At 31.4% G+C, this 15,418-nt stretch overlaps 1 protein-coding gene and 1 pseudogene across 1 annotated transcript; both read right to left on the reverse strand.

Moving 5' to 3' along the window:
• Window positions 1-288: 288 nt before the first annotated feature.
• On the reverse strand, window positions 289-2,039 carry LOC116139339 (gibberellin-regulated protein 2-like). The gene is made up of 3 exons (XM_031425018.1): window positions 1,873-2,039; window positions 1,483-1,516; window positions 289-716 (listed from the first exon to the last, which is right to left on the reverse strand). Exons 1-3 carry the CDS (start codon window positions 1,930-1,932, stop codon window positions 535-537), a joined length of 276 nt encoding a protein of 91 aa, XP_031280878.1. The 5' UTR covers window positions 1,933-2,039; the 3' UTR covers window positions 289-534.
• Window positions 2,040-3,144: 1,105 nt separating this feature from the next.
• Window positions 3,145-9,200, reverse strand: LOC116139286 (annotated as a pseudogene).
• Between the last annotated feature and the right edge of the window lie 6,218 nt (window positions 9,201-15,418).

A 15,418-nucleotide genomic window follows, 5' to 3' on the forward strand; every position in this document is an offset into this window, starting at 1 on the left:
TTATAAGATATAGATTATATGGAATAATTGCAAATTATTGGATAAATTAAGACAAGCAATATTTTTTTGAACCTGTTTGTTTAGTGAGAAAGTGAGAGAGAATTCTGTAGAGAAAACATGGGGAAGAAATTGGAAATCTATCAAGCAATAGTGATTAATAATAAAATTTTAATTCTCAATTGCTAAAACTATTAAATTTTCATACTTAACCATATATATAGAATAGTACTTCATACCAACTCAAAATGGTTTAAACATCAAGCTAGCTAAGAGACCAACTACAGAGAATTTGTGAAGAAGAGGACATACATAAATTATCAAGCTCTCCAAACCTTATTTTTCTACTAAATTTTTTTATACAAATCTAATCGGGTTGGGATCTTTTCACTTAAACTTTATACTTAAAAGTTCGATTCAAAGATACAGAAAACTGATCATGAGTTTCAACTTAAAAGTCAATTACTAGATCAAGATGAACGAACGGAGATTTAAATTAAAAGATCATGTCCCCTTCATAATTTTTTCAGAATTTAACTAAGGGCACTTGAGCCTGCCACCATGAGTGGTCATGGTGGCATAGCAAGGGCAGACATTAGTGTTTCCAGAAGTTCCAGGAGGCACACAATTGCATCTTTTACAGCAAGTGTTGCAAGCCCTTATGCACATTTTATGCCTCGAAGCTTTGCTGCATCTGTAATTGCATTTTGATTTGCAGTCTGAAAATAAAACAAAATATTTCACTGGGTCAAAAATCCTCATAATTATGTTTGATTAATTATTATTAATTATATACTTTGAGTAACCCTTTTCTGAGTACATAAAATCAAATAAATTAAAAACTCGTTTAAGGTTAATTGGTAGAAAATTGAATTGATCTCTAAACCTCTTATGCGTTGTATAAATTTGTACCTAGTAATTAATTTTGTTTTTCCTCATTATATAACCTAGTTATGTGTCTTTTCTTTCCTGTTAATATTACATACTTGGTGTAACCCTATTTTAAGAAAGAAAAATAGAATAAATTAAATGCCAATTTAGGGTTAATTGATACAAAAATCAGATTGATATCTAAAAGTCTTATGCGTTTGTATAATTTTGTATCTAGTTATTAGTTTTTTTTTTTTTTTTTTCACATTAATAGACTTAGTTATATGCTCTTTTTTTAATTTATTATTACACACCTCATGTAACCCAATTTCCATTAACATAAAGATGGAATAAATTGAATACCGTTTATATATAATTAATCGGTGTAAAGGTCCATTACTTTGTTAAGCACTTCCTTCTTGAGCCGTTTAAGTCGAGAAAAATAAAAATAATTATAGTAAAAAGGAAAAGAAAACAAAAAGTATCCAATATAAGTCATTAACTTTTTATCATCCATCCATCTAATAGCTAGACTAATAAGATAATACTTCATTAGCAAAAATGGATTTTTGATAATTAGATATACACACACAAAAATAATTATTGTGGCAATACCTATTTTTTCAGCTTCAACCATATGCATCTCCAGCTGCACATTTTTTGTCAAAAAAAAAAAAAGAAAGAGAATTACTGAGAATTAATACAGAGAAATTCAAATGACTTCCGCTAGAATATTTAAAGGCAAAACCAGAAAGTTATAGAAACTCTGAAAATTAAAAGGAAATTGAATAACAAATTAAAACAATTGTTACAATTACTATATCATAGTTTTGTTAATATATAATTAGTTAGATTAATCTTGAAGATAATTTCAATCTCAATCCATGATCAGCAACTGGGGGAAGAACCATTAGTTTAAAAAAAAAACAAAAAACAAAAAAAAAAAAACTACACAAATAAATAATTGAAATGAATAAATTAATTAATATTCATAAAAACACTTACCTCTTGTACTAAAACAAAGCAAAAGATTATCAAAACAAGAGTTGTTTTGGAGCTAAACATTTGCAATTTTCTTGGGAAAAGGAGCAAGAAAATTTTAGTTGTTAAAAGAGAGAGAGAGAGAGAGAGAGAGAGAGAGAGGGAGAGAGATTTTGGGTTGTAATTTTTCAATTTGAAGTACCCTAATATATATACTTATTTAAGTGATAGCTTGAATTAATGTATGAGAGTTTTGATGTAATGTTCAACAAACTTCTCAATTCAAGCTCTACTTTTTTGCAAAGTTTTAGGGCTGATTAATGATCAGATTATAAACGTGATTTAGCACTAATATTATCTGTAATGATTAGAGAGAGTGATGTATTCAACTATTGTCACATTATATGGTTTATCATCCATGACTTTTGGGTGATTATTTGGTCCACGTATTGTTACTTGATAATGTTGATTGACTTAAGTAAAGGTGATTGACATCTTTTAAGTTGACATATCTAGTATACCTAAAAAAATCAAGATAATGTTGATTGAATCTAGAATCTATCACATCGCCACAAAACAGGAAGATATAGTTGTCACCAACCTAGCTTATTCAAGTTTTGTCTGTGAATGAATTTGGTTCGCACACCTCTCCAAACCCCATATAATTTAAGGATATTTCTTAAGTTATCAACTAATGAGATACAAGGAAGGACTTGGATGACACCTATCCACTTGCAGACTTGTAATCATTACCTTGAACTTAACAGCTATAAATAGATAACTTCTCCTCACAAAATCAAGATTAGACTCTCTGAATTTACAAAAACAAATAGCAAAGACAACCTACGAGAAAGAGACTAACTTAATATTCTCTCTGAATATCAAGCTCTTATAATTATATTCATTGTTCGCAATCTCTTGTAACCTTGGTTAATCACCAAGAACACTCATATAAAAGATAACAGTAGATGTAGGAATCGCTTTAAACATCCAAACTATTAAAATTCTCTTCTTCTCATTTATTATTAAGTCTTTGCATATTCTCTTTGTCTCATTTATTATTAAGTCTTTACATGTTACCTTGCCCTTTAACCAAATCTTATAATCAATCACGTATAATTTCTAAGACCCTCTTAGCACTTTTGCGTGTGCGAGATCGTTAGTGTCCAAATTACACATCAACAATATCAAGGGTTAAAAAATAGTGGAAAACAGTCACCCTTAAACTAGCTTCACCAATACAATCTACTGTCAAAATTTCTTTCCATTTCTTTACACTAATATAACATAATAGAGTTAATAAATAATGTAAATATTTTGAACTTAAATATGAATTGAAGTTGTAATCATGCTTCACTAAGTGATAACTCTCTCTTTGTGTAGAAAATTATAATTGAATAAATCAAGGCATCTAATGATCTAAAACCGAACCCATCATCGAGTGCATTGTGCCATACAATCCCCTTTACAGTCAACATTATAGCCTAAGACTTTTGGATTTCGCAAAAGAAGGTTCCGTAATGTTTTTCCTTCGATCCCCCAATCTTTTTCCAGGATCTGCACATTGTTCTTCAACTCATGTTCCAAATTACATCCAAGAACTTCAGGAAATTTTTTAAGCAGTTTACGGATATCATCATCCATGAGGCTTAGGTTTCTCAGATAATCTAATATTTCGTTAACAGTTTCACACTCGGGGATTTCTCTTTTGCGTTCTTCACTCCAGTACGGTGAATGGATATGGCCAAATGCTTTTCCAAGTATCTTGTCTTCCTCTTCAATGCCAAAATCAAACACAGACAGAGGTTNTGTGCAGTTCTGAAGCTATACTGAGTTTCTGAAGATGTACTGAGTGTAAACACTTCTGAAGGTGTAAAAATAAAGTTGATGTTGTATGTTGCTGGAAGACAACAAGAGGCTTCAACCAAATGCAGAGTAGTCCAGTTTGAGGGGAAATGTTAAGCATATGATACAAAGGGTGCAGATTGTAGTTCGGGAAAACATAAAAGGCCACCCAGTTAATTTCCAATATGCTGTCGTTTTGAGTTAGTTTTGAGTTAAAACACTTGAGCTCAAATGAGCTACTATATTTTTACTTTACTAATTCTCTTCTCCTTCGAGTTTTCTCTCCTCTGTATATAAGAGGGATTTTTGATTATTTTCAATTTAATTCAATCAATTCAAATCAGATCCAGTTTTTGCTCTTTTCTTTTTAATCTTCACATATTGTAAGAACTTTTCATTAGGTGTTTGTTAATATTTTTTTTTTTTTTAAGAAAATAAAGAAACAAGTCTTTTAAAGAAATTTCTTGATTCTAGCCAACTAGATATCTTCTGTATCTTTCCATGGACATACTTTGTTTATACGTAATTACCACTTGTTTAGTTTAATTGTATTCATGTATGCATCAATAAGCTAGATTACAGGCAATAAAGTCTTTTATGAGCAAGAATCTGTTTTCTAATTTTATGTAGTGCATGGGGGACTATTTTCTATTGTCCATATGTGGGACTTTATACTGCATTTTCTTTTTCACCATGTGGCAACCAGATCTAGTGATGGAGATAAATGTATCGTAATAATGCTAAAGATTCTTGCTCAAAACTAAAATTTTATTGGAACTAAGTAAGATTTGGTCCACAAATATAAACAATTAAACAAATGGTAGTTATATATATATATATGGATGGCCATCTCATGGAATTCATAAAATTATCTTGTCTAGATCAATAAATCTTTTAATTTATTCAAATTATTATAGTCTAAAGATCCAACACCGTGAGGGTAGAAAGAACAAAAGTTAACATTTTCCATGTTATATCAAATTTATAAATTAACACTGATGCATTCAGGGGAAGCCCAATTAGTAATTAGGTTTGAAATTGTTTTTTTGTAAATATTTGGGCCTGGAGGTGTTTAGCCCCAATGTGATTAGGTTTGCTATTATATGTGTATTGTAACAGCGAAAAAAAAACCTAATGTAAGAAATGATATTGAGTGAGAGGAGGGAAGGAGTGAACAGTCATCATTATTATTATATTACTGTAGATTTCTGAAACTCGATAAAAGCTTCTCTATCTTAAATGATGGATGTAATTTCTTTATTGGGAACGAACCAGAGTAAATTTGATTGTCTTTCTTACTTTTTTGCTTCAATTATTTTGTGTATTTGGCAATATTTTTCAACAGCCATGAGGGCTAATTGTATGATTTCTTAATAGAAGAATGCTACGTTCAAAGTATTACAATTTTTTTTATTTTTTTTAAGGCATATTCTTAGTATAACCCTCAATTAGAGTTGGCAATTCCCAAAGTACACAACTAGAAACTAGATAATTAAAATAAAAAACATCTTCAAACATTAAAATACTAATTAGAAACCGACCTTAAACTTTTCTTTAAGACTGGATAAATATCCAATCTGACATTGTATTATAGATTGAGAGTTTAATTATAACATATAATTAGATGAAGTGCAGTGCAGTGCAGTTAAAAGAAATCACTGGAGTCATAAGTTCCACAACAGTTCAGCATTGTAAGTCACTGAGAAGTTGTAGGTGTAATCTGGATGAGCTTGCTGAGTTTGCAAAAGGTAGTTGATTAATTAACTTTATTCTTAACTTAGGTCAGTTAATCAAGTTTTCAGATTTATTGTATACGTTACTTGCTCATTTGTAATTAGATAATCTTCTCATTCAATTACTAAAAACCTCAAAGTCCAGCTATAGCTCATCATTTTAAGTTGATATGCCCTGTAATTTCTAGTTTTAATTTGACGTTAGCTCAATAATCTAAAGTTTCAGATTTGGGTATAAATAAGATAATATTATAAATTTTATGCCACACACATCTTCATATATAAATATTACACATCATTTGGTTAATATAGTAATTAAGTTGGTGAAAATATTTAATGAATTGAGAAGATGTGTACTCATCATTTAATTATAACCCAGCTTGAATATCAAGAGAAGTCGAACTTTATTCATTTTTGCAGCTTATATACATAGGAATTCATTAAGATAACAAATCCTGCTCATTTATGAACTTCACTTGATTATTAAACTTAGACACATAGAAATGGTTCTAGCATATAATATGAAGCATGAGCTTCCTCTTCTACTACTTGAGGAAATTCTTGAACCACTTAGCCAAGTCCCTTGGATGTCTTTTCAATCCATTATTATAGTTTATATAGTTCATCCAAAATCTCATTGTATAATTACTCGTCCATTCAAAGTCGTCTAAGGTTGATGATCAACCAACAAGGCTAAGGTTAGTGGTGGTTTAATCTTCATCAACATCAATCTTGAAATAAAAAATGGAGATCATCCACCCATATGAGATAATTTCTTGTATCAATTGTATGTATTATTAATTATATGAAATAACCATAAAACACTCTTTAACCCTCGTCAATGTCACAATTACATAATTCAATAAAAGTTTTAAACACGTCCAACAATCATTTAATTTTCATTATTCGAGATATTTTAGTTTCCCAACCAAAGTGTTAAAATCTTGAGTAGAACTCCCATCATGTCCCTACAACTTCCATTACAATCTCTTTAACGGCTTCCATATTCTCTCCCATTTTCTTTCCTTTTTCATCACCAAAAACCACCTTCAACCTCTTCACAACTTCATTCTTGGTGAATACCAAGCCTCAAACTTTCATTCCAATGCCCCAAACTTCCTCCAGCATCCATGCATTCATTCCATGATCTACGAACAATGGCCTCCCCATTATCGGCACTCCATTTGCAATGCTGTCACACACCAAATTTGCTCCAATGTGCGTAACAAAAACACCCTTCGACCAAGGCCTTAGAACTTGAGTCTGACGTGTCCTCGGAACCATCTTTCCAAGCTCGTTAGTTCTCCTGAGAAACTTCTTTGGCAACTGCTTCTTCTTCTCATCCTTTAGGGACCAAATAAAAGGAATATTAAGCTAAAACTTGCACACCATCCATCAAAACAAACCACCACTAACATGACAATTAGCTGGTACCACCATAAATGTCATTGCATAAAACTTGCATTATTCATCAATAAGATGAACCAAGGAAATCAGTCCACAAACAGCAGCAAACTCTTCTCCCAACCAGATCTCAACAACCAACAAGAGCCACAACTTCTCATACCAGAGCAAAAGAAAGGCACAACAATACACATCACCTAAACACATCCAACAGCCTACCGGAAAGAACACACCAGCACGACTCGTATACATCACCCCAGACTAGCCATAAATAGCACAAAAAGTCAACTTTCAAACAAGCACAACCGACCTATTACCCCACAAGCCCACCCTACACTTCTCCCACTGCTCCTACACACGCACATAACACAACCAAACCCAACTAGCCCAACCATTGGTATAACAAAAAGGGAAAATATATAAATAATTAAAAAGATCTTAATCACATAATTTATGACATCCACTGATTTGAACATGTAACTCATCAAGTGGCAAGTAATCTAAACAATCATCCTTATTCCTATTTTTTTAAATTAGTGAATGAAGGCTTTATCAAATAGTATCACAAAAAAAGGGGATGGGGATGGGTGCAGGGGGAACGAATGCAGTCACCTCCACATAATTTATTCCAACACAAAAATTTAACATATGTTTGAGCTAGAACCCACCACTTAGCACAACCAAACCCAACTAATCCCCCTCCACCAGAAAATTGCTTACCCAAGCATACATTCAAAAAATAAAACCTAAAAAAAACAACGTAAAAAAAGCATGTTTTTATATTCTATACATACCTAGTGTTGTTGCTTCATCTGATCAGAAAATTGGGGAAAGTGTGGAGAAGATAACGTTGGCTATGAGCATAACTATGAAACGAGAAATTTTTAGCATTTGTTGGAGGATTTTGTTTCTGTTTTTCATCAACTCTATATGTGTGTGTGTGTGTGTTAAATATTAAAACTTATAATTTATAAAAATTAATGTTGGAGGGTTTTTGTTTCGGTTTTTATCTACTCTCTCTCTCTCCTCCTCCTCCTTTCTCTATTTGTGTTAACTGTTAATGTGATTATAATTTATAAAACTAATACCCTTACAATTCTTGTGCTAAAAATGGAGAGGAAGCAGTACCCAAATCAGCCTTTTTTTTTATTATTATTATTATGTTGTACGTCTAAGAGCCTCAGTGAGCGATGGACCCAGAATATCCCAAAAGTCTAACTACATGACAGAGAAGATAAATTTTTTAAAATGACGACTATAATAAGCAAAGCCTAGCATGACATATAACATTGGTTCACCTTTTAAAGCCAAGCACAACTACTTCATGTTTTTCATTAATTTATTCTCCCTCGTGCTAAGTAACTCGATTACTAAAAACAGCAAGGTTCAGCTACAGCTCATCATTTTAAGTTGATATGCCTTGCAATTTGTACTTTTAATTTGAGGTTAGCTCAATAATCTAAGGTTTCAAATTTGGGTATAAATAATATAATATTATAAATTTTAGGCTATGCACATCTTCATTTATAAATATTACACATCATTTGGTTTATATAGTAATTAAGTTGGTGAAAATATCTAATGAATTGAGAAGATGTGTACTCATTAGTTAATTATAACCCAGCATGAATATCAAGAGAAGTCAAATTTTATTCATGTTTACAGCTTACATACATAGGAATTGATTAAGATAACAAATCCTACTTCTTTATGGACTTTACTTGATCAATAAACTTAGACACATAGAAATGGTTCCAGCATATAATATGAAGCATGAGCTTCCTCTTCCACTACTTGAGTAAATTCTTGAACCACTTACTGGAGGCCCTTGGATGTCTTTTCAAGCCATTATTATAGTCTATATAGTTCATCCCAAAACTCATTGTATAACCACTCGCCCATTCAAAGTTGTCTAAGATTGATGATCAATCAACAAGGCTAAGGTTAATGGTGGTTTAATCTTCTTCAACATCAATCTTGAAATAAAAAATGGAGATCATCCACCCTTATGAGATAATTTCTTGTATCAATTGTATATATTATTAATTATATGAAATAACCATAAAAAAACTCTTTAACCCTCATCAATTTCACAAATACATAATTCACTAAAAGTTTAACCACTTAACTTTCATTATTTAAGATTATTTAGTTTCCCAACCAAAGTGTTAAAATCTTGAGTAGCACTCCCATCCAGTCTTGTAGCTTTCATTACAATCTCTTTTAGGGCTTCCACAATCTCTCTCATTTTCTTTCCTTTTTCATCACCAAAAACCACATTCAACCTCTTCACACTTCATTCTTGGTGAATACCAGGCCTTCAACTTTCATTCCAATGCCCCAAACTTCCTCCATCATCCATCCATCCATTCAATGATCTCCAAACAATGGCCTCCCCATCATCGGCACTCCATGTGCAATGCTCTCATCAGCCGAATTTGCTCCAATATGTGTCACAAAAACACCCATCAACCAAGGCCCCAGAATGTGAGTTTGAAGTGTCCTTAGAACAATCTTTCCAAGTTCGCTAGTTCTCTTGAGAAACTTCTCTGACAACCGCTTCTTCTTCTCATCTTTTTTTAGAGACTAAATAAAAGGAATATTATCTTGAAACTTGCACAAAACTTACACACCACCCATGAAAAAAAACCATCATTAGCAAGACAATTAGCTAGTACCACCATAAATGTCATTGCAAAAAACTTGCATTATTCATCAATTAGACGAACCCAGGAAATCAGTCCACAAATAGTAGCAAACTCCTCTCCTAACTAGACTTCAGCAGCCAACAAGCACCCCAACTCCTCATACCACAACAAAAGAAAGGCATAGCAACATGTATCACCCAAACATGTGCAGCAGCCCACTAGAAAGAACACACCAACACGACCCATATCCATCACCCCAGACCAGTCATAATAGCACAAAAGTCAACTTCCAAACAAGGATAACCGACCTATTACCTCACAAGCCCACCCACTTCTCCCACTACTCCCACACACACACATAGCCCAACCAAACCCAACTAGCCCAACCATTGATATAACAAAAAGGGAAAATATATAATTAATAAAAAGATCTTAATCACGTAATTTATGATATCCACTAATTTGAACATGTAACTCATCAAACGTCAAACAATCTAAAATTTCATCCTTATTCCTATTTTTTAAATTAGTGAATGAAGACTTTATAAAATAATATCACAAAAAAGAGGGATGGGGATGGGGATGGGTCCAGGGGGAACAAATGCAATCACCTCCATATAATTTATTCCAGCACAAAAATTTAACATATGTTTGAGCTAGAACCCACCATTTAGCACAACCAAACCCAACCAGTCCCACTCCACCAGAAAATTGCTTACCTAAGCATACATTTAAAAAATAAAACCTCAAAAAATAACTTAAGAAAAGCATGTTATTGCATTCTATACATACCTAGTGTTGTTGCTTCATTTGATTAGAAAATGGGGGAAAGAGAGGAGAAGATAACGTTGGCTATGAGCATAACTATGAAACGAGAAATTTTAAACATGTGTTGGAGGGTTTTGTTTCAGTTTTTCTTCAACTCTCTCTCTCTTTCTCTCTCTCTCTCTCTCTCTCTCTCTCTCTCTATGTGTGTGTGTATGTGTGTGTTAACTGTTAATGTAACTTATAATTTATAAAAACTAACATCAAAGGGTTTTTGTTTCGGTTTTTCATCAACTCTATGTGTGTGTGTGTGTGTGTGTGTGTGTGTTAACTGTTATGTAATTATAATTTATAAAAACTAATGCCCGTACAATACTTGTATTGAAAATGGAGATGAAGTAGCATCAAATCAGCCTTTTTTATATTTTGTTGTACGTGTAAGAGCCTGAGTGAGCAATTGACCTAGAATCTCCCAAAAGTCCGACCGCATGATAGAGAAGATAAAAATTTTAAAATGATGATTATAATAAGCAAATCTCAATAGGACATATAACATTGGTTCACCTTTTAAAGCTAAGCATAGTTACATCACGTTTTTATTAATTTTTTATTAATTTCTTCTCCCTCATGCTAAGTAACTTTGTTAATAAAAACTTCAAAGTTCAGTTATAGCTCATCATTTTAAGTTGATATGCCTTGCAATTTGTAGTTTTAATTTGACATTAGCTCAATAATCTAAAGTTTCATATTTGGATATAAATAAGATAATATTATAAATTTTATGTCATGCACATCTTCATATATAAATATTACACATCATTTGGTTTATATAGTAATTAAGTTGATGAAAATATCTAATGAATTGAGGAGATGTGTACTCATTCGTTAATTATAACCCACCTTGAATATCGAGAGAAGTTAAACTTTATTCATGTTTATAGTTTACATACATAGGAATTAATTAAGATAACAAATCATGCTTATTTATGGACTTCACTTGAAATTAATGAATGAATCAATTTTTGAGTTCATGGGGCACTTTCTTTTACTCATATTTTTGGTACATTCATCAAGAGAAAATATAAAACAGTGGACCTTTTTTTCTTAATTAAATTTCCTCTCTCTCTCTCTCTCTAAATCTCAATCTCTCCTAGGCAAAATGCTATTTTAGTCTAGTGAAAGAGAGTGAGCACCATTTTGCTATCTTTTTTCAATCCCCTTTTGTTATTTCTTTGATGAATAATTTTAACCTTTTATAAAAAATTGTCTAACCAAGACATTTCTAGCTTTCTTATCTAGTAATATTATCAAATTAGAAAAACTTATTACAAGAAGATTTTTTCCAATTAATAATATTAGATACGTGAGTCATTTCAAGTAGATTGGGCCGTCCAAAATAAATAGATAAATGTTGATTAAAAAAATCAATTTGACAAACATAAATGATTGAGGTGAAAATAAAAAGTTGTACTATATCGGTTTGTAATAATAGTAGATAAAACTTTTTATTGAAGAGCAAAGCTAATCAATACTTTTATTTTAAAGTATAAGAATATATATTATAATTCGTAATAGCTGCCAATCCATCTCCCATTCTCCTAGGATCGGTCCCAAGCCCATGAGTGATTGGTCCCAATCAGGCCCAGACTCGGCCCCAATTGGGACCGGTCTGTGCCCAGGTCTAATCCCACCCATGCACATTTTGTATATTGAAATGAGTTCCCTCCATAAATATTTATATGTTTAGAAGAATAAAATCTATTAAGTGTGTGTATATTTCAAGGTTTGTTTTATGATTTCTGTTCATTTTTTTTATTCTAATTTTATTAATGTAATTATGTAAACTTTATTTATAGTCTTTATAAAATTCTCAACACACTCAAAAGTATTAAAAAAATTTTTTTTAAAAAATTGAAAGAATTAGGCACTACACATCATTAGTATGCATTAGTACATATTTAAATACAGGTGGTGAAGTCCCACATTCGAATTCAAGTTAAACTCAAATGGGCCACATTCCTTTATGGGCTTAGCACAGGTCATGGCCCATACCAGATTCATGTTGATTAAATTGGATGGCCCAGATGTCACCAAAATTTAATAACAAAAAAATATTTATTTGAATTATTAACATTTATTGAAAACGTCATGCTTAATTAGTTAGAATTTTAGCGAGCTTTTGTTGAGATTTTTCATGTTTTATGTGAGTCCAATGAGTCACTCAACCTAAGAAATCTAAATGGTTAAATGCTGTCTTTATTTATTTTAGACTTAGAATTGGAGTTCATCTATGTAATGAGTGATTTACCGAACTTTTTATAATAGATGAGGTGCATGTCCGCTTCGACGTTGTTCCGTAATATCAACAACATAAACATTGCAAAATGAGGGTGACTCGTGGCGTTGGATGTAGGCACCAAATACGTTGGAATGGCTATTTCTGATATGAATAATAAGCTTGCAAGCGGTATAGGATATGAGCGTGCATAATTTAGTGTTGTAATTTAATTATTTTTTTATGTGGGTCTTAATATGTACAAATTAGTTACTTTTATTTTATGTTCTTGTTGATTCTATGTTTGTGTTTGTGACTTTATGATTTGGGCTATTTGTCAAGGTTGCAGTGTTTTGTATAGGAAGCATGGAATTAATCGCATTGCTGGTCAACTTTAACACTTGGTAAAGTTTCCCTATTACTTTATATTTTTACTTCTTTTTCTTTAACCAATTAGTACTAATTAGTTTACTGTGGTATTTAGTGAATACCATTGATTGAGTTTTGTCTCAAATTTATTGAATGATAACTTTGGAATCGAATTTGTAGGGGTTGTGATTAGGGGTGGGCAAGTCCGAGTACTCGCACTTTTTTGAAGGAACCAAAACTAGTTAGTTCCTTTGATTTGGAGCCGAAACCAAAATCGACGATTTTGATTCTTAAAAACTTGGAACCGAAACCTGTGTCATAGGTTCTGGTTCTGAGTACCCAAGAAAATATCAATTACCCCCCTAATTTTAAAAAATGATAAATAAACACTTATAAAATTACAATTACACCCCTATCAGTTTTATGAAATGACAAATATATTATATTCTTACCAATTAGATCATTCATGCAATCAATTTGCTTTTACTACTAGCTAGCATACATATTATTCATAATAAATGATTTGTTGTAATCAAACATTCATATAACTTACACATATTTGTTTTCATCAATTTATTTGATGATACTTTCATTGTACCGTCGATATTTAAAAAGAAAATACCCATGAAACTATTATTCCAAGTTCTAGCAAATGAGGAAAAGAAAGCACAGCATTTATGACAACCTAACTACAAACTTAGTCAAAAAGCAAATTCAAATAGGCTGAGGCAGCTGATTCTCACGCATGATCTAGAGCTTAGTGAGTAAATTGCTTATAGCTAATAAGTTCTACTTTTACACTGTAAACAATGAAGTAGATAATATATAAAAAAAATGTCATCATTATTTCCTCCAATGTACATTAATTTCAAATTGTTGTAAAAAAAATTGTTGTGAGATAACATTTCTAATAGACCAAAAGGTAACCCAAATCCTAAATTTTCTTATATATTTATAGGACATGGAAAATGTCAAAAACCCCTAAAATTTAATGTTATCTTAATTTAGTCTTGGTTCCCGGTTCCCGATTTAGGTTCCTTTGATTTGGAACCAGAATTGCATAGTGTCGGTTCCAAATTTTTGGAACCAAAACCGAAACCCATGTACTCGTTGGTTCCAGTTTTACCCTAAAATTTTGCCCTCCCCTATTTATGAATGTGTAGTAAATTATTATGTTATGCCTTCCTTTAAGGTGAATCTTGTGTTTATGGTATTTATATCGATTTGGCTGTAAATTGGATTATGATAGACAACTTATAATCTTTATTTATACAAATATCACGTCAAAATGTCAAAGGTTTTGTTATTGGGGATTCGTGCTTTGATTCAAGCATTATGAATGTGAGTTTTCATCACATGAAACTATTATTATAATCTTTCCTTTAGTCATTAATCTCATTAAATTATTTTTATTTGGTTAGGCAATGCAAATAGAAGTGCGCAGTTTTGTTGATGACCTATCTATAACAGGAAAGCTCAGAGGTTTAGAGTACACCTGACAAGATGAGAGTTATTCAACTAAGGTGAGTGCACTATGGTACAACTTTTTTCATATCAGCATAGCTCCCCAGCAAGGTATGACATTAAGTGTTAGATGGTATCCGAATTGCAAAATGTTAATGCTAAGTAGGAATCGATTATTTTTTTTTTTTTTTTAGATGGTATCCGAATTGCAAAATGTTAATGCTAAGTAGGAGTCAATTATTATTATTATTATTTTTTTAAATGTAACAGTTGCAAAAAACACAATTATGAATTAATTTATATGAAACTGTTAAAGTGTAAGCTTAGCCATTCATTTTGTATTTTCCAAGTGCCTATTTATGATATTGTCTCTGGCTTTAATAATTAACATGATTGAATCTTGTATTTATTTTATTCGCAAAATGCGGAACAATTCTTATTTCAATGGTTCCCAAAATTCTATACTCTTCCTTACTACATGCAAAAGGATATGTTGGACTAAGTTGCTACTAATGTGATATTGCGGGTGACTTTTTTCTTATCTCTGCTATAGAGTGTTGGTTTTATTATAGATAATAGTTTTCATTTTACAATAGAAAGTATTATAAGTTATTTTTGTTACTTAATTATGATATATTATTACTTACATTTCACATAATTATCTAAATGAGATGAATTGGTCAACATCAAGGTGAAGTGGAAGGGATACATGGAAAAGTAGAGGAAGGGGTTTTTTGTTTTTCCATGGGTGGTGTGTTGCTCCTTTCTTTTTATCCGCTTTCAATTTGGTTTTATTTTGTTTTTTCTTATGCATGGATGATGCTGTATTTTACTTTTGAACAATGACTATTTTATATTAAGTGTATGTTTTGTGTTTTTATTATTAAATTTCTCTAGTACTTTCAAGGTTTGTTTTATGATTTATGTTCATTTTTTTATTCTAATTTTATTAATGCAATTATGTAAATTTTATTAACAGTCTTTACAGAATTCTCAACGCACTCAAAAGTATAAAAAAATAAAAAAAATAAATTTTTTTTGAAAGAATTAGGCATTACACGTCATTA

This window comes from Pistacia vera, unplaced genomic scaffold, assembly GCF_008641045.1.
Source record: "Pistacia vera cultivar Batoury unplaced genomic scaffold, PisVer_v2 Contig35, whole genome shotgun sequence".
Taxonomy (NCBI): Eukaryota; Viridiplantae; Streptophyta; class Magnoliopsida; order Sapindales; family Anacardiaceae; genus Pistacia; species Pistacia vera.